Source organism: Manis pentadactyla, chromosome 7 (assembly GCF_030020395.1).
Source record: "Manis pentadactyla isolate mManPen7 chromosome 7, mManPen7.hap1, whole genome shotgun sequence".
Taxonomy (NCBI): domain Eukaryota; kingdom Metazoa; phylum Chordata; class Mammalia; order Pholidota; family Manidae; genus Manis; species Manis pentadactyla.
This window is the reverse complement of record NC_080025.1, coordinates 81552881-81577639: the sequence shown is the minus strand read 5'-3', so window position 1 is coordinate 81577639 and position 24759 is coordinate 81552881. Positions and strand designations below refer to the sequence as shown.

Genomic DNA, 24759 nt, shown 5'->3' with positions numbered 1-24759 from the left:
TAAATTCAGAGCATTAAAAAATCTTTTAAATATTATATAACCTAATAAACAATCAAAACATAAACATGCAATATTAAAACTGAGTGAAGAAAAATTACTGCAGATACACAAGAAATTAGAAAATTTATATGAGTGCTTTGCAAAATACTACGCAATTACACTTGAATACCTAGATGAAATGGATTATGTTCTAGGAAAACAAATGAAAAAACTTGAACAGAAGAACTAGAAACTAAGAGAGACCAAGCGCAATGGAAGAAGTTGAGATTTACTAGAGTTATATTCAAAAACATAGTAGTCTAGTCAGCTTCATAGGTAAAATTCTTTAAGACTCAAGTAACAGATAATTGGGATGATATTTATACCATGCCAGAGCAGAAAGGAAGGAAATTTTACAAAATTTTTTTATGAAGCATGTACAACACTAGTAATCTAAGGCTTACATTAAGAAAAATTTCAGACCTCGTCTCGGAAATATTGAAAAAATACAATATTAACAAATACTTCATCTGCTACAATATATTTAAATAAAGAACTCCATAAACTGAGAATTTATTCCATAAATGTGATCATGACCAATTATTAAGAGCTCTACTAAAGAAAATCACTATTACAGGTTATGTGTCAATGGATTTCATGTAAAGCATCACTTCTGATTTCAAAAGGCAAGGAAAATGATTAGTAAAATAAGCATGTATATTTGACGTTACCCTTGTCAGAGTGAATGTATCCGCTTTTTATTTTTTAAGGTAAAATAATATACATTATATTAGTTTCAGGTGAACAGCATGATGCAATATTTGTATATACTGTGAAAAGATCACAGTAAGTCTAGTTAACATTTACCACTATACATACAGAATTTTGTTTTTCTTGTGATGAGAACTTTTAAAATTGGTTTACTAGCATAGCAACTTCCAAATATGCAATGTGGTATTATTAACCATGTCATACACTACATCCCTTAGGCTTACTCATTTGTTATAATTGGAGGTTCGTACCTTTTGACTCCATTTACCCATTTCATTCATTCCCTACCCCCAGCAACCACCAATCTGTTCTCTGTTATCTATGAACTTTATTTTGTTTTCTTTAAGATTCTGCATATAAGTGAGATAGTATTTGTCCTTCTCTGACTTATTTCACTTAGCATAATGTCCACATGGTCTATCTACACTGTTGTAAGTGGCAAGATTTTGTTCTTTTTTTATAGCTGAATAATATTCTATTGCATATATATTTACCACAATTTCTTTATCCGTTCATCCACTGATGGACACTTGGGTTGTTTTCCATATTTTAGCTATTGTAAAGAGACCAAGAGCCATGGAGGAAGTAAATAATGCTGCAATAAGCATGCATGTATCATTTTGAGCAACTGTTTTCTTTTCCTTTGGATAAATAAACAGTAATGGAGTTGCTGGATCATATAGTAGTTCTATTTGCAAATTTTTGAGGAAACTTGAAAATTTTGTAAGTTTGGCTGCACCAATTTATATTACCACCAATGGCACAAAAAGGTTCACCTTTCTCCACATCCTTGCTAGCAGTTGTTTTTTTCTTGTATTTTTGGTATCTGCCATTGTAACAGATATGAAGTCACACCTCATTGTGGTTTTGATTTGCATTTCCTTAACGATTAGTGATGGTGGATATCCTTTCATGTGCCTGTTAGCCATCTGTATGTCTTCTTTGGAAAATGTCTCTTCAGATGTTCTGCCCATTTTTAATCATGTTTTTTTTCTTGCTATTGAGTTATATGAGTTACTTATAGATTTTGCACATTAACCAGTTATCAGATACATAATTTACAAATATTTCCTCCCATTCAGGAGGTTGCTTTTTCATTTGGTTGATGGTTTCCTTTGCTGTGTAGAAGCTTTTTAGTTTTATACAGTCTGACTTGCTTATTTTTGCTTTTTTTGCCTTTACTTTTGATATCAAATACAAAAAAATCATCACTAAGATCCATATCAAGGAACTTACTGCTTGTGTTGGTTCTAGCTTTATGGTTTCAAGTCCTTAATTTAATTTATTTTTTGTGAGTGGTGTAAGACAGTGATCCAGTTTCATTCTTTTGCATGCAGCTGTCCAGTTTTCCCAACACTATTTATTGAATGGACTGTCCTTCCTTCATTGTATATTTTTGGGCTTCTTTGTCATAAATTTACTAACCATATATGTGTAGTTTTTTATGGGTTCTGTTGTGTTCCATTGATCTATGTGTCTATTTTTATGCCAATACCATACTGCTTTGATTACTGTAGCTTTGTAGCATAGTCTGATATCAGGGAGTGTGATGCCTCCAGCTTGTTCTATTGTAAGATGGTTTGGCTACTCAGGGTCTCTTGTGGTTCCATACAAATTTTAAAACTGTTTGTTCTATTTCTGTGAAAATTGACATTGGAATTTTGATATGATTACACTGAATCTGTAGATTGTTTTGGGTCATACGGACATTTTAACAATAGTAAATTTTCCAACCCATGAGCATGGAATATCTTTCTGTTTATTTGTGTTTTCTTCCATTTCTTTCATTAGTGTTTTATAGTTTTTAGTGTATAGGACTTTCACCTGGGTTAAGTTTATTCCTAAGTATTTTATTCTTTTTGATGCAATTGTAAATGGGGTTATTTTCTTAATTTCTCTGAGAGGTTTGTTATTAGTGTAAAGAAATACAACATATTTTAGTGTATTGATTTTCTAACCTGCAACTTTACTGAATTCATTTATTAACAGTTTTTTGGTGGAGACTTTAGTTTCTATACATAGTATCATGTCATCTGCAGACAGAACAATTTTACTTCTTCCTTCCCAATTTGGATGGCTTTTAGTTCTTTTTCGCACCTAATTGCTCCGGCTAAAACTTCCAATATTATGTTGAATAGCGTGCTAAGAGTAGGCACTCTTGACTTGTTCCTGATCTTAGAGGAAAAGCTTATAACTTTTCACCATTAAGTATGTTAGCTATAGGTTTGTCATGTACGGCCTTTATGTTGAGGTATGTTCCCTCTATACCCAATTTGTTGAGAGTTTTATCATGAATGGATGTTGAATCTTGTCAAATGCTTTTCTGCAACTATTGAGATGATCATGTGAATTCTGTCCTTCATTTTGTTGATGTTGTATATCATGTTGATTGATTTGTAGACACTAAACCACCCTGCATCTCTGGAATAAATCCCACTTGATCACGGTATATTCCTTTCAATGTATGGCTGAATTAAGTTTGCTAGTATTTTGCTGAGAATTTTTGCATCTATGTTCATCATGGATATTGGCCTGTAATTTTCTTTTCCTGTACTGTCCTTGTCTGGTTTTGGTACATCAACTCTTTAAAATTTTTCCCAAAGCAAGTCTCAGGGCCACATTTAACTTCTAGTGGGCAGAGAAGTATAATCCTACCATGTGTGCCAAGGAGAGGTAATGCAAATATTTGTTAACAGCCCTAACTATTACTACACCTGGGAAGTCAAAGGAAACACCTTTGATTATTGGTCTATACTATTGTTACTGTTTGACCACTTTACAAAGAGTAGATATTATTCTCTCATTAAAAACACATTCATATGCTGAATGTAGTATCTGTCCAGAGAGGAAGCTTGATGCTTCAGACTACATGGTGAAAACTGAGTTTTCTTTCCATTAAACTATACAGATAATTCCAATAAGCTGGCAATGATCCCTTTCTTCACTGGCCTTAAAAATGTGAAGCTCTCTCTTTTTTTCCTCGGAATAAATGTGTGAATGTGCAAACTAGGTATTATTAACTTCAATTTATAGAAAAGAAAACTGAAGTTTGGGCCACACAGCAATTAATTCAGTGCGCCATTTTTTTTACCCCCAACAGTTCATTTTTAAAAATTCAAACAAAAACCAGTGGAAAAACTGCTTAGTGAGTACTCATAGAGCCACACTTAGATTCTATATTTAATATTTTGCTGTACTGACTTTATCACATCTATTCATCTATCCATTCTTCAGTAGATGTTATTTTTGGTTTATTTCAAAGCAAGTTGCAGACAGCAATACACTCTACCCCTAAACATACATATTATTAGAGTTTAATATTTGCTTATACTCTATATTTTTAAACTCATAAAATAAAATGCACAAGGGTATTCTTACAAAGTTCTGATAAATGAATTCACCCAAGTAACCAAAAGCTCCATCGATATACAAACCTTCCACAGAAAGTTCCCTCACACTAGGTCATGATTTAAACACAAGATCTGTCTCCGAAGTCCAGTCTTTTTTACAACACTCTGCTACTCTTTTTAAAAGGCCCTGAGTGCAACACATTAAGTGTAAAAATCAAGAATTTTATTTCTAACTCTCAGTAATTAAGATAGCTGAAATATAGAAATATGAAAGGAAGATAATACCAGAGATGCCCTCCACCCAAATCAGACAGCCTAAGTATTTAATATCTCTAGCAAGCTGACTGTACCACCTTCCTGCCACTACATAAAAACTTCTACTTTCTTCCCCAAGAGTGTAAGAGTTAATCAAAGAAGAATGGACATAACAATAAAAACCATCTCATATGCTCATCTCTCATATTCCAATTAAACTAATAGATGTTTGGGGTCACGACTGCTTCTTATGCTTGTCAGGCAAGCACTGGGTTAAGTGCTCTTTGCTTTAGTGGTTACTATGAGAGGCAGTAGGAAACTGGAGAAAAAGAAAAATCAGCCAAATGTGGGTTTCAATCTTTTTGTATTTATTTGCTATAAACCATATGCAAAGTACTTAATTTCTCTAAGTTTTAGCATCTCATTTGTAAAATGTGGCTTATATTTGCTTTCCTTTTGATGTCAGGTTTCTCAAATAAATCACCTATGTACAGATCCAGACAAGAAAAGCCCCTACCCTGTAACTCAAGCTTTAGGAGAAATTACTCTATTTCTCTTCCAATCATGTCCCTTCCCACAGGCGGAAGAGACTTTGGGGCCAGAAGGACATGCACACCATGAGCCCTCACCTCTGTCAGCAACCATGCTCTGGGTAATCTAGACACAGAATTCCTTGCCCAAATGGCAGCAAGCCCTGTGTCCGAGGTTTGCAGGGACCTACTCCCGGGGTCTCATTTCCTGGAGATGGATGGATGGATGGGTCATGAATGTGAGGAGTGGGGGTTCAGATATACATGTAAAGAGCATGGATGGTGCACAGGGGAGGAAGAGATACGGTTTTAAGCTCAGAAGGTGAAGTGTGCTCAACCCATGCAGACACATTCTGGCATGTACCTGAAGAATCCAGGAATTCTTAGTTCCAACTTGAACTTCAAGGGCCATATGAAAGTTTGTCAAAGTGGAAGGACAAAACATGTTTAATGTAATAGTTTGCTAACTTATATATAGTATGTGCATCTTCATTTATATTTGTTTCAGACTCTGCAAATATTACAAATGGGCATGTCTATATCTAGAACTAATAACCTAGTATGTGTAGTGCCATATTCACTTTCAAATACATTTAGTCATATAACATAATCATGAGTTAGGTTTCACTAACTTATCATAGAGATAATGAAACAGACACATTTCAGAAACCTATCCAGTGTCATTTCCTTCTATCTCCATATCTCTCTTCTTAACTACCAAACATGAGTTTCCTCCTCTACTGTATCATTAATAATGAACTCTCCAAAACTATGTGCCCCTAATTCTAAATCCAGTCCTGATTCTCCATGACCTCTCTTCAGCACCTGACACTATTAACAATTTTTCCTTTCATAGAACAGCTTTCTTTCCTTTGGCTATCTAAGGATAGACTATTTCAGTTCTCATCTTAGCTATTGCTCTTTCTCTAGCTCTTTCTCAGAATTTTTTTGAAGGATGAATAAGATAATGTTTCTGGATAGTGTCAGCATAAAGCATATAGTAAATAAAAGTTTTTTAAATCAAAAAGAATAGTTAGCCACTTTAAATACAGTGCCAGTTACTCTACTAGGTGACACATGCATGCACATTTACCACTAACAACAACTATCCTAACATCACCATAAAACTGAAGCACAGGATGGTGGAGAAATTAACCTGTATTAGAAACTTGGTTCCAATACTTTCTGGTTTTATGATCCAGAATAAGTCACCTAACTTCCCTGAGTTTCTGTTTCCCAACCTGTGTAATCTTATTATGTTTTCTTGTGAGAATTAAATGACACACACAGCACATGGTACATATTCAGTGAATGTTAACTACCTCCTTTTCTTGTTGCTTCCAGGTGAACATATTTGTTCTTTCGTTTTCCCTTGGGTTCATTTCAAACACTAGGTCCTTGGTCCCTGGACTTTTCTTTATACTCTTCTTACCAACCAATACCTTATCATATTTGTGAGCCTTACTCTTCCTAAAATATAGTTTTGAATTACCTGTCTATTTCTCAGTGTCTAGGTCCACATCTCTTGAGTTCTGCTACTTATTTCTACTTGGGAATCCCAAATTGTTTCTTATCCTCACAAAATGAAGAATGGAAAGCAAAAGCCTGGGTGTGACATAAAATATTATAAAGGCAGAACTGACAGAATGGATGATAAAGAAGCTAATCTCACGGTTTCAAGCTTGTCTGAGAAAATTACAAAAATTGAGAAGATTCTTAAATCATGTCCAAAATTTTCTCCCCTTTTTATCTTCCCTCACTCACCAGATATGAAACTTTAATCTTTCTAGCTAGCTTCCAAACCTACAAAACCCAAAATGTTCTCATTACTCTGAATTCCCTCCCACATTAAAATGTTCCATTCATCTGACATCAAATTATACAGTCTTCTATTCCTAATATTCATAAATTAACAACTTATGTTCCTAACTATGCTGTATACTCTTTAATGGCCAAAAAACATCTCTTACACTTTCAGTATTCTTCATAATGTTGATTGACTATTATGAAGATATGGTCAAGAACTCAAAAATCATAAATTAAGATGTTTGCAGATTTTTTTCTGATCTAGAAGGAAAAGCTTTTCAAATCAAAAGTTTGGGTAACCTTCTACAAATAGGAAGTGTGTGTCAAATTTTCTATGTATCTCTCAAGGTTTTCAGTCTTAGCTTTAAATGGCAAAAAAAAAATTCTTCAACATAAATTTTATTAGCGATGTGTTTATGCTTTATAAATTATTTCCAAGAACCATGCAAACTTTTCTTCAAAAATTACTAATCACTATATTAATTTCTGTTGGAAGCAATTCTTAAAAGTATAACATAGAACTCAAAAACCATGTAATACATATGATGTGCTATTTATTAAGTAGTGATTCTAAAACTTTTTTTTAAACCCAGATGACAAAAAATAATTAGTCTACAATTTATTAAAAGAAATGGCTTTCTTTGAAATATATTATATTTCAAAATTGGGAAACTTCATTCAATTACATTTTCTTTACTGTTATCAAAACAGAAAAACTACAGGGTAATAAAGCTAGTTTTGATTTGCTTATTTTACCTGAGTAGCTTTATCTTTCATGCATGAAGGGTAATGCACATGAGGATCTCGCGGCCACTGTCCTGTGAGATAAGGTCCTGTTATCGTATCCAAAGAAGAGGTTCGCCGTATTGTATTAGAGGTTCGAACTTGCTGAGATTTTGGCCTGTCCACTATAAAAAGTGAAAAAAAATTAGATTAGTGGCTAACAAATAAAATAAAATTTAAAATTATTTAAACTTCATAGTTTGTAGGATGTCATGTCACCCTCTCAGTTTTCCTTACTCTTACTGTATGTATTCACCCTTAATAGCCCTTGTACATGATGATGAAGTTTACAGACCCTCTCCAAAAGAAAATACACTCACATATTAAATTTCCTGCATACACTTCGAGGGCTGTCTCAGACTCTATGAAGCCCATCCATTTGAGAGACCTACTCTAAAATCTATCATCCCACTGCCATTACTTCAAGACCTCATCCTGCCTCACCTGGACTGCTAATTTCCTAACTGCTATCTCTGCATCCATTTCGACTAAATCTTACAGTGCCTCCTTCCCCTTCACTGCTGAAAAAATTTCCATGTTTATTCATTGTCTTTCACTTAAAGCCTGTATATCGCCCCCCAATTTGGCTCCTGTTTACTAAATGCTTAATGTCTTGCTATTCCTGCATAAACCCATATCACATGAACTGCAGATTCCCAAATGTAAAACACTCCCTTCTGTCTCTATTATCTCCAGAACTTAGAACTTTCTCCTTCTGTGTTCACTTGACAAAGTCTCAGCTTCAAGACCAGCTCAGGTGTTACACTGCCTCTGTGGAAACTTCCCCAATGCCTCCCTTTCTCTATTTCTTTGTTTAAGATATATGCTCCTTCCTCTGCATGGAACCCTAAGTTTGTCTTCCCCTCCACTGGAGCATAAGTTTAGTGCCTGCAGACTGAAAAGGAGTCAACGGCTAAATATTTAACAAATATTCACAGCTATACAAAAATAATGTGTATAAAGAACCTTATATTTTAATTCAACTTCCTCATTTATCAACGAAGAATGTGAAGCCCAGAAGAATAAAATTGAATTGTCCAAAGAAACTTAACTGCTAAGAGGTGACAGAGGTAAAATGGAACTAAAATCTCCAGACATTCTACATGCTGTTCAGTTAAGCTACAATGCCAATCTGCTCTCCTTTCCATACAGGTACCATGGGCAACTCTGTTGAAAACTGAAACGATCATACTGAACTCCATAGTTTGTCAAGAAACTATAGAGGCTTTTTTCATACATACATCCTAAATAATGTACCACTAATGTGCATTCTATAATAAAATCCAGTGGATTACAAGCTCCAAGGCTCAAAGTCTTATTCAGAGGTGTATCTCATCAAACAAAATGCCTTGTACATTATAGAGGGTCAAGAAACATTTGTTGTTGAATGCTGTCCTTTAACTGCCTCCCTGAAACCATAATACATAATTAGTTTTCTTTTTTAAACCAGAAAACAAGCAAAAGAAAATGTACACTCTGATGTTATCATATTTTACAACTGTGGTCTTGATTTCTTCTTTGACCCAAGAGTGTTAGAGAAGATCTGAAAATTACCAAATAGCCTCCCTATCTTAATGACTTAACTCTAATTTTACTTCACTATAGGCAGAGAATCTATGATGACCTATTTCTACCCTTTGGTAAAAATTACCTGAAATTTCCCTTGTGACCAAAAACATGGCCAATTTTTATAAACATTTCATGAGTCATAGAGAAGTATATTTTTATTTTTAGAATATATAGTTTTTTTGTACATCAACTGAAATAAAAATATAGCTTATATGAATAATTTAATTACCAGCAGATAATTAGATAATTTAGAGAAGTACCTTAAAATTTCTAAACTATTATTGAGATCTATAAATCTCTATTTCTTGCAACTTTTTATCATTTATATTTTAGTTCTTTATAATCTGGTACATATTGATCCATGACATCATCATTATGGCTTATATGCTTCACCATTATAATCTGTTCCATTTATTACTTCTTACTTTTAAACTGTCAATTGAACATTATGATTTTCCTTTTGCTTTTCTTTCTATTATAATTTGCCTGGCATATCTATTCTTTCATTTTCAGTTTCTCTGAATCATTATAAGCCGTTTTGTTTATGTGTATCTCTTGTATACAGCACATAATTAGGCTTTTTGAAAAAACTTTGAAGTAAGCCTTCTTGTTATAGAAGGTAAGTTTATCCCACTTACATTTTTAACAAATTTGGTTTACCTTGTAACTTTTTTCTTCCTGCTTTGTAATGCTTCCTTGCTACTTGTTTTCTATGTTTTACTGTTTCTTCTTCTCTCTTCTTACCCTCCCACGGTATCTTAAGTAATTTGGAAGATAGGCAGACTGTTTTTAGTCCTACTATTATTAGGTATTTCTATCAATTCTTTTAAATAATTTTTTCTGGGTATAAAAGCAATACCCATAAATTTTAGCAACTTTAGGAAACACAGAAAATTAACATGTCTCTCATAATCTAATCCATAATGATCTATTTAACATTTTTGAAAGTTATCTTACATTCCCTTCACCAGGAAAAAACAGAAGACAAAAACAGATTATCCCTTGAAAAAGAGCCAACATTTACAGCAGGTCACTGCTAAAGTAAAAAAGGCCTACATAAAGGTCAGCTATGTCCAGAAAACAAAGACCCATCATATAAGTGAAAAACTTCTACCTGAACTTAAACTGCTCCAAACTATTAAAAAAGTTATATGGGGTCTACTTACAGTATTAGAACTTCTTTTAACTGGGTAAATAAACAATAGGGACCATTTTTCTGTGTTATAAGATAAGAAGAATCTATAAAGGAGACCCCCAATCTGTATAATACAATATTCTAGTCTGCATTTATCAACTATGTTTTTAATCACTGGACCGTTGCCTATCACTTTCATAAGATCTCAAGTTCTCCCTTTAGTGTCTACTTTCTGATTAGCTACTTTGTCAGAACTATGGTTTTCAAATTATTTTGACAAAGTACTCCTATTAGTAAATGTATAAGCATGTAGCAGTAACTGTAGTTATTTATAAATGGAATATGTACTATATTAATGTTATACATATTATAAAATAGAGAAAACAGAAGCTTATATTTATGTGAATGAAATAAAAAATTTTAAAAATATCTTAAAAAATAGAGAAGCTATGATGCTCCCTGTATCTCAATGGGTGGCCTTGCTCACCTCAACTGGGATAAGGGATCTGAAATTGGGTGCTAAATTCAATCTACAGATTGGCTGGTTAGATTTGTCTAATTCTGTGATATTACCATATTACTAAACTGTGGTAAGAATGTATAGACAAGCACCACCCATTATCAATACCAAAACAAAAGGTCTGTCTACAAAGAAAGAAGTAGTACAACAGTGTCTGTACCTTGTTATAAAATTCACTTTACCAGTCATCATTTTTAAAAAAATGAAAGTATACAAGGCAAATGTACTTGAAAGGTTATATTTCAAACATACACTTTAAAAGAAAGTTTTTCACCATTGCTCACATCAGGAAAATTTCAAAGATATGGAATTGTTAGTAATTTTGAAATTATTTAAAGAGTAAAAGTTCAGAAGAAATATAATAACTGGCAAGGATAACACTCTTCTAAGATATGATTAGCCATAATAATCACACTTACCAAATGTCACTAGGGCCTTAGATTTATCATAAACAGTGTAACTGTATTTCAGTAAGATGATATGTTCCTATTATCCAAAGTATCAAGACAATAAGTTTTTAACTGCCTCATATCTAAGTCTTGATTCTCCCAAATTTTATTGAATTAGTGGTATCTCCCCTACCAATTCAGGTTTTGTAATTCATGCAATAGGAAAATCAACATTGCTTTGTATTATTTATATATTCAATATAATATATTGTTTATTTTATTATCACTGTAGTGATTAGAATATGTATTCAGTTTTGAATTGAGTCAAATATTATTTCTCTATTGTTACAAAATTACCTGAATTCAAGTAGATCAAACAAAAGGACACCTTATCAACTAGAAACATACATTAATATAGTCAAACAATCTTTGAATTAATTTACAAGAGCTTGAATAACATAATAAAGTTGCTAAAATAAGGTAAATATTCAATTACATATGTAGAGTAAGAAAGAAAATCAATGAAATAAATACTATTATTACTTTAGCTAAATGAGCATCAGGAAATCAGCATAAGCGGTAAAACCAGGTACTCATCATTACTAAATAAAATTTACTGAATGTTTATTATGTGGAAAGCACTGTTCCATGTACCAAGGAGAATTCCAAAATAAATTTTAACTCTCCTCAAGTAGTTTAAAATCTGGTTGGGGGAGAAATAATACATATAATTAGACTATAATATAAAGCAGTGTATATATTGGTACATACACAGCAATGAAGGACAGGAAGGCAAACAAAGCAAAAAATAAATTAGGCAGCATATAGCAAGATGCCCTCTACACCAAGGGAAACTGTCAAGGTGTTACAAGACTTCTGCCATGCCACTTAGCACTTCTGTTACTAACATCTCTTACTTAAATATTTGAGAGTAATATACGGAATACATTCAGCAAAAAAATATGCTTAGAAGAGTCACATCTATTTCCAGTACTATCATCATTGTAAGAACCAGAAAATGAGAGTTCATAGCAACAGTCTGTTAAACATTTTCCCTATTACAGTCATTTATAGGCTGTGCTTTCTCTTCCTGTTTCACTCCCTGAATAGAGAATCATGGCAGCAGCACTTAGTAGGCCTGAAGCTTCCCTCCAGTACCTACTGAAGACTATACAAAATAATTCTTGCTCTCTAACGGTCAAGTGGAAATTCAACTTCCAAGTAGTAATAGTAAAATAGGCTTAAAAACAAGAAGCTTTATTAAAATAACTCTGACTCTGAATAGTAAACCAGGCACTGTTCTAAATAGGAAAAAAAAAAGCCTAATATCTAATTGTCAGAGCAATGCAATATGATGGTTAATTAATTAACTTGTTCCCAAGAATTTTCCTTTAGTGGCAATGATTGCAGATTGGCGAGTGAGTTTGGAAATCTGATGTCTCAAGAAGTTAATCTGCAGTGGGAAATTAACAAAGTAGAATTTCTGTAAGTTAAAAGAAGTTATTGAAAATTGAAAACTTTAAGAACTTTAGCTACAGAGGAATATGAAACAAGCCACCACACCTTTCTTTCCAAGTGGTAAAGACGATGCTCTATTTTTGAGTGTCATAAAGCCATACAGAATGTAAACCAACTCACATAATAAAAAAAGTGCCCACATTCTTTTCTTGGACCTTAACACATTCCAACGTTTTCTATCCTATGTTCAGTCTGCATAAGCAAATAAAAATGGTCAGTTCTCTGTGTTTAGCTCTCAATCAGTGATTATTACCCAAGCTTTCCATTAACATTTGTTACATAAGCAAAGCACAAGTAAACTTAAATAAAGCATTTAAATAGCAATTTATTTAAACCTTTGAAAAAGAGCTATTACTCCAACTATTGTGTAAGTACTAGAACTTTCTAAAACTTAGCCATTATAACACCACCACTGGGAATGAACTGCTTATTACTTTATTCAAAATCCATTGATTACAATTACAAAGAATCCTCAAGCTATACAATTTAGCAAAATACTTAAGATAACTAAATTAATACCACTTCTTCCAGTTTTTTACTACATGGAACACATATTAAATAACTAGTTTTCATATAAAAAATCAAATTAACAATGTTAGCCAATAGTTTCAAAACACATACATCTAATGACATTTTATCTTGAGAGTATGCTCCTAAAGTGTTTAAAATCTTTTTGTCTTTTAACAATTAACATAGCAAAAATAATCAAGCTTATCAACTAACTTTGTTAATGTTCAACATGGAACAGCCGTAAGTCCCGTTAAGACAAACATATTATTAAATATGTCTGAGGGGCGGAAGATGGCGGCGTGAGTAGAGCAGCGGAAATCTCCTCCCAAAACAACATATATCTATGAAAATATAACAAAGACAACCCTTCCTAGAATAAAGACCAGAGGACACAGGACAATATCCAGACCACATCCACACCTGAGAGAACCCAGCGCCTCGCGAAGGGGGTAAGATACAAGCCCCGGCCCCGCGGGAGCCGAGCGCCCCTCCCCCCAGCTCCCGGCGGGAGAAGAGCAGGCAGAGCGGGAGGGAGACGGAGCCCAGGACTGCCGAACACCCAGCCCCAGCCATCCGGGCCAGAGTGTAGGGCCCTCGATACTGGGAAAACAGGGCAGCAAGAACAGTGAGCAGGCACTGGAGGCTGGGCGACAGAGGACATAAGAAAAGCGCGCGACCATTTTTTTTTTTTTGCTTTTTTGCTGCTTTGTTTTGGCGAGCGCTGTTTGGAAGTCTTAAAGGGACAGGGACCCCAATATTAGGGAAACAGGGCAGAAAGACCGGTGAGCAGAGGCCTGAGGCTGGCACCGGAGAATAAAGAAAAACGAACGACCACCTTTTTTTTTTTTTTTAAATAAAAATTTTTTTTTTTAATTAAAAAAATTTTTTTTCTTGTTTTTTTTTGTGGTCGTTGTTTTGTTTTGGCGGGTGCTTTTTGGAAGTCTTAAAGGGGCAGGGCGGGCCACTTAATTCAGAGGTAGGGAATCCGGGACCTCTGGGCACCCTAACCCCTGGGCTGCAGGGAGCAGGGAGGCCCCTTACGGAGATAAATAGCCTCCCAGCAGCTCCTGCTCCAACGCGACTCCACCATTTTGGAGAAGCTGCCCGAGCCAGGCCACGCCCACAGCAACAGCGGAGATTAACTCCATAGCAGCCGGGCAGGAAGCAGAAACCCTGTCTGCGCGCAGCTGCGCAGCACAAGCCACTAGAGGCCGCTGTTCTCCCAGGAGAGGAGGGCCACAAACCAACAAGAAAGGAAGTCCTTCCAGCCGTCACTCGTCCCAGTTCTGCAGACTATTCCTATCACCATGAAAAGGCAAAGCTACAGGCAGACAAAGATCACAGAGACAACACCAGAGAAGGAGACAGACCTAACCAGTCTTCCTGACAAAGAATTCAAAATAAGAATCATAAACATGCTGACAGAGATGCAGAGAAATACGCAAGAAAAATGGGATGAAGTCCGGAAAGAGATCACAGATGCCAGAAAGGAGATCGCAGAAATGAAACAAACTCTGGAAGGGTTTATAAGCAGAATGGATAGAATGCAAGAGGCCATTGATGGAATTGAAATCAGAGAACAGGAACGCATGGAAGCTGACATAGAGAGAGACAAAAGGATCTCCAGGAATGAAACAATATTAAGAGAACTGTGTGACCAATCTAAAAGGAGCAATATCCGTATTATAGGGGTCCCAGAAGAAGAAGAGAGAGGCAAAGAGATGGAAAGTATCTTAGAAGAAATAATTGCTGAAAACTTCCCCACACTGGGGGAGGAAGTAATCAAACAGACCACGGAAATACACAGAACCCCCAACAGAAAGGATCCAAGAAGGGCAACACCAAGACACATAATAATTAAAATGGCAAAGATCAAGGACAAGGAAAGAGTGTTAAAGGCAGCTAGAGAGAAAAAGGTCACCTATAAAGGAAAACCCATCAGGCTAACGTCAGATTTCTCAACAGAAACCCTACAGGCCAGAAGAGAATGGCATGATATATTTAATGCAATGAAACAGAAGGGCCTTGAACCAAGGATACTGTATCCAGCACGACTATCATTCAAATATGACGGTGGGATTAAACAATTCCCAGACAAACAAAAGCTGAGGGAATTTGCTTTCCACAAACCACCTCTACAGAACATCTTACAGGGACTGCTCTAGATGGGAGCACTCCTAGAAGGAGCACAGCACAAAACACCCAACATATGAAGAATCGAGGAGGAGGAACAAGAAGGGAGAGAAGAAAAGAATCTCCAGACAGTGTATATAACAGCTCAATAAGCGAGCTAAGTTAGGCAGTAAGATACTAAAGAGGCTAACCTTGAACCTTTGGTAACCACGAATTTAAAGCCTGCAATGGCAATAAGTACATATCTTTCAATAGTCACCCTAAATGTTAATGGGTTGAATGCACCAATCAAAAGACACAGAGTAACAGAATGGATAAAAAAGCAAGACCCATCTATATGCTGCTTACAAGAAACTCACCTCAAACCCAAAGACATGTACAGACTAAAAGTCAAGGGATGGAAAAACATATTTCAAGCAAACAACAGTGAGAAGAAAGCAGGGGTTGCAGTACTAATATCAGACAAAATAGACTTCAAAACAAAGAAAGTAACAAGAGATAAAGAAGGACACTACATAATGATAAAGGGCTCAGTCAAACAAGAGGATATAACCATTCTAAATATATATGCACCCAACACAGGAGCACCAGCATATGTGAAACAAATACTAACAGAACTAAAGGGGGATATAGACTGCAATGCATTCATTCTAGGAGACTTCAACACACCACTCACCCCAAAGGATAGATCCACTGGGCAGAAAATAAGTAAGGACACGGAAGCACTGAACAACACAGTAGAGCAGATGGACCTAATAGACATCTATAGAACTCTACATCCAAAAGCAGCGGGATATACATTCTTCTCAAGTGCACATGGAACATTTTCCAGAATAGACCACATACTAGGCCACAAAAAGAGCCTCAGAAAATTCCAAAAGATTGAAATCCTACCAACCAACTTTTCAGACCACAAAGGCATAAAACTAGAAATAAACTGTACAAAGAAAGCAAAGAGGCTCACGAACACATGGAGGCTTAACAACATGCTCCTAAATAATCAATGGATCAATGACCAAATCAAAATGGAGATCCAGCAATATATGGAAACAAATGACAACAACAACACTAAGCCCCAACTTCTGTGGGACACAGCAAAAGCAGTCTTAAGAGGAAAGTATATAGCAATCCAAGCATATTTAAAAAAGGAAGAGCAATCCCAAATGAATGGTCTAATGTCACAATTATCGAAATTGGAAAAAGAAGAACAGATGAGGCCTAAGGTCAGCAGAAGGAGGGACATAATAAAGATCAGAGAAGAAATAAATAAAATTGAGAAGAATAAAACAATAGCAAAAATCAATGAAACCAAGAGCTGGTTCTTCGAGAAAATAAACAAAATAGATAAGCCTCTAGCCAGACTTATTAAGAAGAAAAGAGAGTCAACACAAATCAACAGTATCAGAAACGAGAAAGGAAAAATCACGACGGACCCCACGGAAATGCAAAGAATTATTGGAGAATACTATGAAAACCTATATGCTAACAAGCTGGGAAACCTAGGAGAAATGGACAACTTCCTAGAAAAATATAACCTTCCAAGATTGACCCAGGAAGAAACAGAAAATCTAAACAGACCAATTACCAGCAATGAAATTGAAGAGGTAATCAAAAAACTACCAAAGAACAAAACCCCTGGGCCAGATGGATTTACCTCGGAATTTTATCAGACATACAGGGAAGACATAATACCCATTCTCCTTAAAGTTTTCCAAGAAATAGAAGAGGAGGGGATACTCCCAAACTCATTCTATGAAGCTAACATCACCCTAATACCAAAACCAGGCAAAGACCCCACCAAAAAAGAAAACTACAGACCAATATCCCTGATGAACGTAGATGCAAAAATACTCAACAAAATATTAGCAAACCGAATTCAAAAATACATCAAAAGGATCATACACCATGACCAAGTGGGATTCATTCCAGGGATGCAAGGATGGTACAACATTCGAAAGTCCATCAACATCATCCACCACATCAACAAAAAGAAAGACAAAAACCACATGATCATCTCAATAGATGCTGAAAAAGCATTTGACAAAGTTCAACATCCATTCATGTTAAAAACTCTCAGCAAAATGGGAATAGAGGGCAAGTACCTCAACATAATAAAGGCCATCTATGATAAACCCACAGCCAACATTATATTGAACAGCGAGAAACTGAAAGCTTTTCCTCTGAGATCGGGAACTAGACAGGGATGCCCAGTCTCCCCACTGTTATTTAACATAGTACTGGAGGTCCTAGCCACAGCAATCAGACGAAACAAAAAAATACAAGGAATCCAGATTGGTAAAGAAGAAGTTAAACTGTCACTATTTGCAGATGACATGATACTGTACATAAAAAACCCTAAAGACTCCACCCCAAAACTACTAGAACTGATATCGGAATACAGCAAAGTTGCAGGATACAAAATCAACACACAGAAATCTGTGGCTTTCCTATATACTAACAATGAACCAACAGAGAGAGAAATCAGGAAAACAACTCCATTCACAATTGCATCAAAAAAAATAAAATACCTAGGAATAAACCTAACCAAAGAAGTGAAAGACTTATACTCTGAAAACTACAAGTCACTCTTAAGAGAAATTAAAGGGGACACTAACAGATGGAAACTCATCCCATGCTCGTGGCTAGGAAGAATTAATATCGTTAAAATGGCCATCCTGCCCAAAGCAATATACAGATTTGATGCAATCCCTATGAAACTACCAGCAACATTCTTCAATGAACTGGAACAAATAATTCAAAAATTCATATGGAAACACCAAAGACCCCGAATAGCCAAAGCAATCCTGAGAAAGAAGAATAAAGTAGGGGGGATCTCACTCCCCAACTTCAAGCTCTACTATAAAGCCATAGTAATCAAGACAATTTGGTACTGGCACAAGAGCAGAGCCACAGACCAATGGAACAGACTAGAGAATCCAGACATTAACCCAGACATATATGGTCAATTAATATTTGATAAAGGAGCCATGGACATACAATGGCGAAATGACAGTCTCTTCAACAGGTGGTGCTGGCAAAACTGGACAGCTACATGTAGGAGAATGAAACTGGACCATTGTCTAACACCATATACAAAAGTAAACTCAAAATGGATCAAAGACCTGAATGTAAGCCATGAAACCATTAAACTCCTGGAAGAAAACATAGGCGAAAACCTCTTAGACATAAACATGAGTGACCTCTTCTTGAACATATCTCCCCGGGCAAGGAAAACAACAGCAAAAATGAGTAAGTGGGACTATATTAAGCTGAAAAGCTTCTGTACAGCAAAAGACACCATCAATAGAACAAGAAGGATCCCTACAGTATGGGAGAATATATTTGAAAATGACACATCCGATAAAGGCTTGACGTCCAGAATATATAAGGAGCTCTCACGCCTCAACAAACAAAAAACAAATAACCCAATTAAAAAATGGGCAGAGGAACTGAACAGACAGTTCTCCAAAAAAGAAATACAGATGGCCAACAGACACATGAAAAGATGCTCCACATCGCTAATTATCAGAGAAATGCAAATTAAAACTACAATGAGGTATCACCTCACACCAGTAAGGATGGCTGCCATCCAAAAGACAAACAACAACAAATGTTGGCGAGGCTGTGGAGAAAGGGGAACCCTCCTACACTGCTGGTGGGAATGTAAGTTAGTTCAACCATTGTGGAAAGCAGTATGGAGGTACATCAAAATGCTCAAAACAGACTTACCATTTGACCCAGGAATTCCACTCCTAGGAATTTACCCTAAGAATGCAGCAATCAAGTTTGAGAAAGACAGATGCACCCCTATGTTTATCGCAGCACTATTTACAATAGCCAAGAATTGGAAGCAACCTAAATGTCCATCAATAGATGAATGGATAAAGAAGATGTGGTACATATACACAATGGAATACTACTCAGCTATAAGAAAAGGGCAAATCCAATCATTTGCAGCAACATGGATGGAGCTGGAGGGTATTATGCTCAGTGAAACAAGCCAAGCGGAGAAAGAGAAATACCAAATGATTTCACTTATCTGTGGAATATAAGAACAAAGGAAAAACTGAAGGAACAAAACAGCAGCAGAATCACAGAACTCAAGAATGGACTAACAGGTACCAAAGGTAAAGGGACTGGGGAGGATGGGTGGGTAGGGAGGGATAAGGGGGGGAGAAGTAGGGGGGTATTAAGATTAACATGCATGGGGGGGTAGGAGAAAAGGGAGGGCTGTACAACACAGAGAAGGCAAGTAGTGATTCTACAACATTTTGCTATGCTGATGGACAGTGACTGTAAAGGGGTTTATAGGGGAGACCTGGTATAGGGGAGAGCCTAGTAAACATAATATTCGTCATGTAAGTGTAGATTAGTGATAGCAAAAAAAAAAAAAAAAAAGGGCAGTTCCTGTGTGGTAACCTCCAACGAGTTCTACACAAGGGTATAAAGGGCATATAAAAGTGTAGGCAAAGGGTCTGTTTGTGTTTATACAGAGGATCAAAGCCTAATTGGGCTACCCCGAAAATTAACTAAGATACGATATGAAAAAGAACTTCCAACATCTGCACCCTCTGGAAGACTCATGCCAGAAGATGATCATCAAAAAACCCCAACAAAGATCCACGCACTGCTACAGCTGTAGATGCACTCATCCCACCAGTTCCTGGACCTGCCATGGGAATGAGGAAGGAGATATCTAAGCTGGCCTGTGCATACAGTAAAACAACAAAATTGGACTGGATCTATACTGTTGGAACTCAACCAAGAATTTGGAGAAGTGCAAATTGTAGCGCTCCAAAGTCTTACAACTACAAACTATTTATTGTTAAAAGAACATATGGCATGTGAACAGTCCCCAGGAATGGGTTGTTTTAATTTGTCTGATTTCTCTCAGACTGTTCAAGTTCATTTGGACAATATCCACCATATCATAGATAAGTTTTCACAAATGCCTAAGGTGCCTAACTGGTTTTCTTGGTTTCACTGTAGATGGCTGGTAATTACAGATATGCTTTGGTTATGTAACTATACTCCTATTATGTTAATGTGTGTGTGCAATTTAAGTAGTAGCTTAAAACCTATACATGCTGAAGTTACTCTACAAGAAGATATATCAAAGAAATAATCAATCTTCCCATGTTTTCTTCCGCCTGCTACTTCTATAGCTTTTCTTCTTCCTTCCTAATTACAACCCTTAAATAGAATTCGTGCCTCATATCAAATTTACCGAGTATCATAATTCTTCCAAGTGGTAAAGATACCTCAAGACAAATGCTGGGCATAGAAGCCACAGGGCACAAATATGCAAAGAAGTAAAAAGCTAACTTTTTCAAACAATAAGGCTTCTCTCTCACTTACCAACTTCACATTTCCCTGTATGGCCCCGGAAGATGACTGGTTAGCCAGAGACGGGTAAGATTCCTCAAGGGAGGAACAACCTAAGACAGGCACAGTCGCAGGGGGGCCATCAGGTGAGAAATTGGGGATCAACAGAGGTGAGGCTTAGAACCTCACCCCCCCGTTCTGAGAGAAATCTTCTGCATACGTGGATGTTTTATTGCCCTGGTCTAGCTTGGATTAACACATAGTCTACAGGCACACACCTGATCATCTACATGTGCTCTCTTACAACACTAAACTATGTTTTCTACCTTTATCTTGTATCTACCTACCACTTCAGCATTTTATTAAAAATAATAATAATAAAGAGAGAAATGTGGTATCCACATATAAATCAAGTATAAAAACCAAATGAGTATTCATATTTGAACTGACTGTTTATAGTTCATAATGCATGAGCAAAACCGAAAGTTTCTGTGATGACTGCCCTTGTACTGTTCACTATGTAACTTATTCATTATGTAAGAATTTGTTCTACATGTAAAAACTTGTTTGTTATGCCTCAGAAGATTGGAGACTGACAAAAATTAGGCTTGGGGTGGAATAATGATTGTGCATTGAGCATTGACTCCCCTATACAGAATTTTATTGTCGTTAACAACCATTTGATCAATAAATATGAGAGATGCCCTCACAAAAAAAAAAAAAAAAAGGACAGACTTCCAATGGTAAAATAAATTAGTAACCGGGATGTAATGTATAGCATAAGGAATATAGTCAAGATATTGTAACAGCCTGGTAGGGTGATAGCTGGAACCTAGAATTATGTATATAAATGTTCTACCACTGTGTTGTACACTTGAAACTCGTGTAATGTAATACTGTGTGTCAACTACCCTTCAATAAAAAAGAATTATTAAAAAAAAAAAAATAAATAAATAAATAAATAAATAAATAAATATGTCTGAGATATAGGTGTGCATACCTCAAATTACCTAGGGTTGATTAGAAGAGTAAAAAAATTGGCAATGCTTCTTATCCACCATAATGTCAACATCTGGGCATGCCTGAGAAGAAACAGCTTTCTAATATTTCACCCAACCATCAGATGTCAGGAGAACCTAGGACATAAAGGCTCAAGGCCTGTGGACTACGCAATGGATCTCAAGGACGGTATCCGGAGATGTGGCTTTTTGTATAAAGATCACCAAGCAGCTTGTTGAAAATGCACGTTACTAGGCCACACTCCCAGAGATCCTAATTAAGTTGTCATAGGGTGGAACCAGGTAGCAACATCTTTTTTAAACAACACCTGACTGATTTAGGTGCATCATCAGGTTTGGGAACCACTGAGGTTCTAAAACAATGTCTCTCAGAGTGTGAGACATTTGTTAAATAAGCTCATCTCTGGGCCTAATTTTCATGAACATGAGACTCCCTGCTAGTGGGACCAAGAAATCTGAATTTTTAGTAAAGCATCTCAAGTAACTCTAATACTACTAAAAACTTAAGAAAATATATCTGAATGATTGGTACTAGATCCATTAGAATTGTAGATGCTCAAGAACATAATTCTTTTTTGACAATAACCTACTCTATTGAGAGGCACTGAAAGTTTGACTATACATCCAAGAAAATATTCTGATGCAAAAAAGCCAACCAGTTCTTTGAAATCTGCACCTAGTAGCTAAACTTCTAGACTCTAATAAATTTAAACATCTAGTCATCTTCTTCAAAAGATCACTTTCTAAACTGGGTGCCAACCATGACAGTAAAATCCTTCAAGACTTAATACAGAAAATTCTAAGCAGAACACTTAGGAACTCTAGGAAAGAGGAGCTAACAAAGGCCAAGTTCAATGTCTTCTTTGGAAAGAGACCCTCCCATCTAAACAGGACATTTTACATGCAAATAAAAGTTAACTACAATGAAGATTCTCAAGATGGTGGCATGAGTAGGGTGGCGGAAACCTCCTCCCAAAACCATAAATATTTTGAAAATACATCGAATACAACTATTCCTAAAAGAGTGACCAGAAGATACAGTACACGAGCGAAGCTACATCTCTGAGAGCCCAACATCTCACGGAAAAGGGCAGGATACAAAGCTGTGGCCCTGCAGGACCTGAGCACTCCTCCCACCCCAGCTCACCGGCAGGAGGAAGGGAAACAGAGTGGGGAGGGAGTGGAAGCACAGGACTGCTAAATAACCATCCCTGGTGGTCTGCCCCAGGAGCACAGACACACATTGCATGGTGTACTGGATATTGGAGGAGTGGAAAAGCAAGGTCTGAGATTGAGACTGCGAACAAGTTCCCACAGCTAGCTGCCCTGGGACAAAAGTAAACTGGGTGCTTTAAAAGTCTTAGAGGGACAAGAGTTTAACAGGTGCACAAAATCATCCTGGCACACTCAGCCCAGCAGGCAGGGAACTTTAAGGAACTTCAGGCGCCCTAACCCCCTGGGTGGCAATGCAGCTCTGAAGCCCCTTGAGGCGATAAGCAGCCTGCTGTTCCTTCCACCCCACTGGCACTGCAAGTAAACCAGCTGGCCTGCCATTGCTGCGGAACAGCCGGGGAGCAGCCCTGCTTACAGCAACCACACAGTTTAGCACAGAGGCTTCTCCCTGCATGCAGCTAACCAGCCCAGACCCAGAGGCTGCTCCCTGCATGTGGTTGACCGGCACAGGCAGCAGAGATGGGCACAGAGACCAGGAGGCACAAAGGAGCTTTGCTCTTGCAGCCAAACACACACTGCTGCCCTGTGACCCCTGCCATTGTCCTAGGTTATCTCGAAGGCCGCCCCACGACAGTAGCTTAGGGGATTAACCCAGAGGCTGCTCCCTGTGAGCAGTTAACCAGCACAGACAGAGGAGACAGGCAATGTGACCGGCAAGGAAGGGACTTTGTTCTCCCAGCTAACACATGTGCCACTTGCTGGCGACCACTCCCATCACTGTGAAAAGGCCGAAGAACCTTGTTCAGTCCAAAATCTCTCAAACACCAGAGAGAGGGCTTAGTGAGACTGAAATCACCAATCTTCCTGCAAAATAATTCAAAATAAAAGTCATAAGCATGCTGATAGAGCTATAGAGAAATATTCAAGAGCTAAGGGATGATTTCAGGAGGGAGCTAACAGAAATGAAACAAACAATGGAAGGATTTATGAGCAGACTGGATGAGGTGGAAGAGACTGTTAATGGAATAGAAATTAGAGAACAGGAATACAGAGAAGCTGAGGCAGAGAGAGATAAAAGGATCTCCAGGAATGAAAGAATATTAACAGAAATGTGTGACCACTCCAAATGGAACAATATTCGCATTATAGGGGTACCAGAAGAAGAGAGATAAAAAGGGATAGAAACTGTCTTTGAAGAAATAATTGCTGAAAACTTCCCCAAGCTGGGGAAGGAAATAGCCTCTCAGACCATGGAAGCCCAGAGATCTCCCAACACAAGGGACCCAAGGAGGACAACACCAAGACATATAATAATTAAAATGGCAAAGATCAAGGACAAGGACAGAGTATTAAAAGCAGCCACAGAAACAAAAAAGACCACCTACAAAGGAAAACCCATCAGGCTATTGTCAGACTTCTCAGCAGAAACCTTACAGGCCAGAAGGGAATGGCATGATATATTCAGTGCAATGAGACAGAAGGCCTTGAACCAAGAATACTGTATCCAGCAAGATTATCATTTAAATTTGAAGGACAGATTAAACAAATTCCAGAGAAGCAAAAGTTGAGGGAATTTACCTCCCATAAACCATCTCTACAATGTATTTTAAGGAGACTGGCTCTAGAATAAAGTATGCCTAAGACTAAATAGCTGTCACCAGAGAAAATAAAACCACTTCAAAGGAAGTAGACCAACCAAATAATAACTAAATGCAAAATAAAATCAGCTATCCACAAAATCAGTCAAGAGAAACACAAAGAGTACAGAATAAAACACCTAACATATAAAGAATGGAGGAGGAAGAAAAAGAAGGGAAAGAAATAAAGAATCATCAGAGTGTGTTTATAATGGCATGATAAGTGAGTTAAGTTAGGTGATTAGATAGTAAAGAAGCTGCCCTTGAACATGAATCCAAGGCCTGCAATGGCAATAAGTACATATCTACTGATAATCATCCTAAATGTAAATGGACTGAATGCACCAATCAGAAGAC

General features: G+C 36.8%; 1 protein-coding gene across 1 annotated transcript in view; it reads right to left on the bottom strand.

Annotated features, from left to right (window-relative positions):
• The window catches only part of GLCCI1 (glucocorticoid induced 1), a 109454-nt gene that overhangs the window by 58070 nt on the left and 26625 nt on the right, over positions 1 to 24759 (bottom strand). The window contains exon 2 of the mRNA XM_036894518.2: positions 7448 to 7599. Within this exon, the coding sequence (XP_036750413.1) occupies positions 7448 to 7599 (152 nt within the window). The remainder of the gene's footprint in view (positions 1 to 7447; positions 7600 to 24759) is intronic.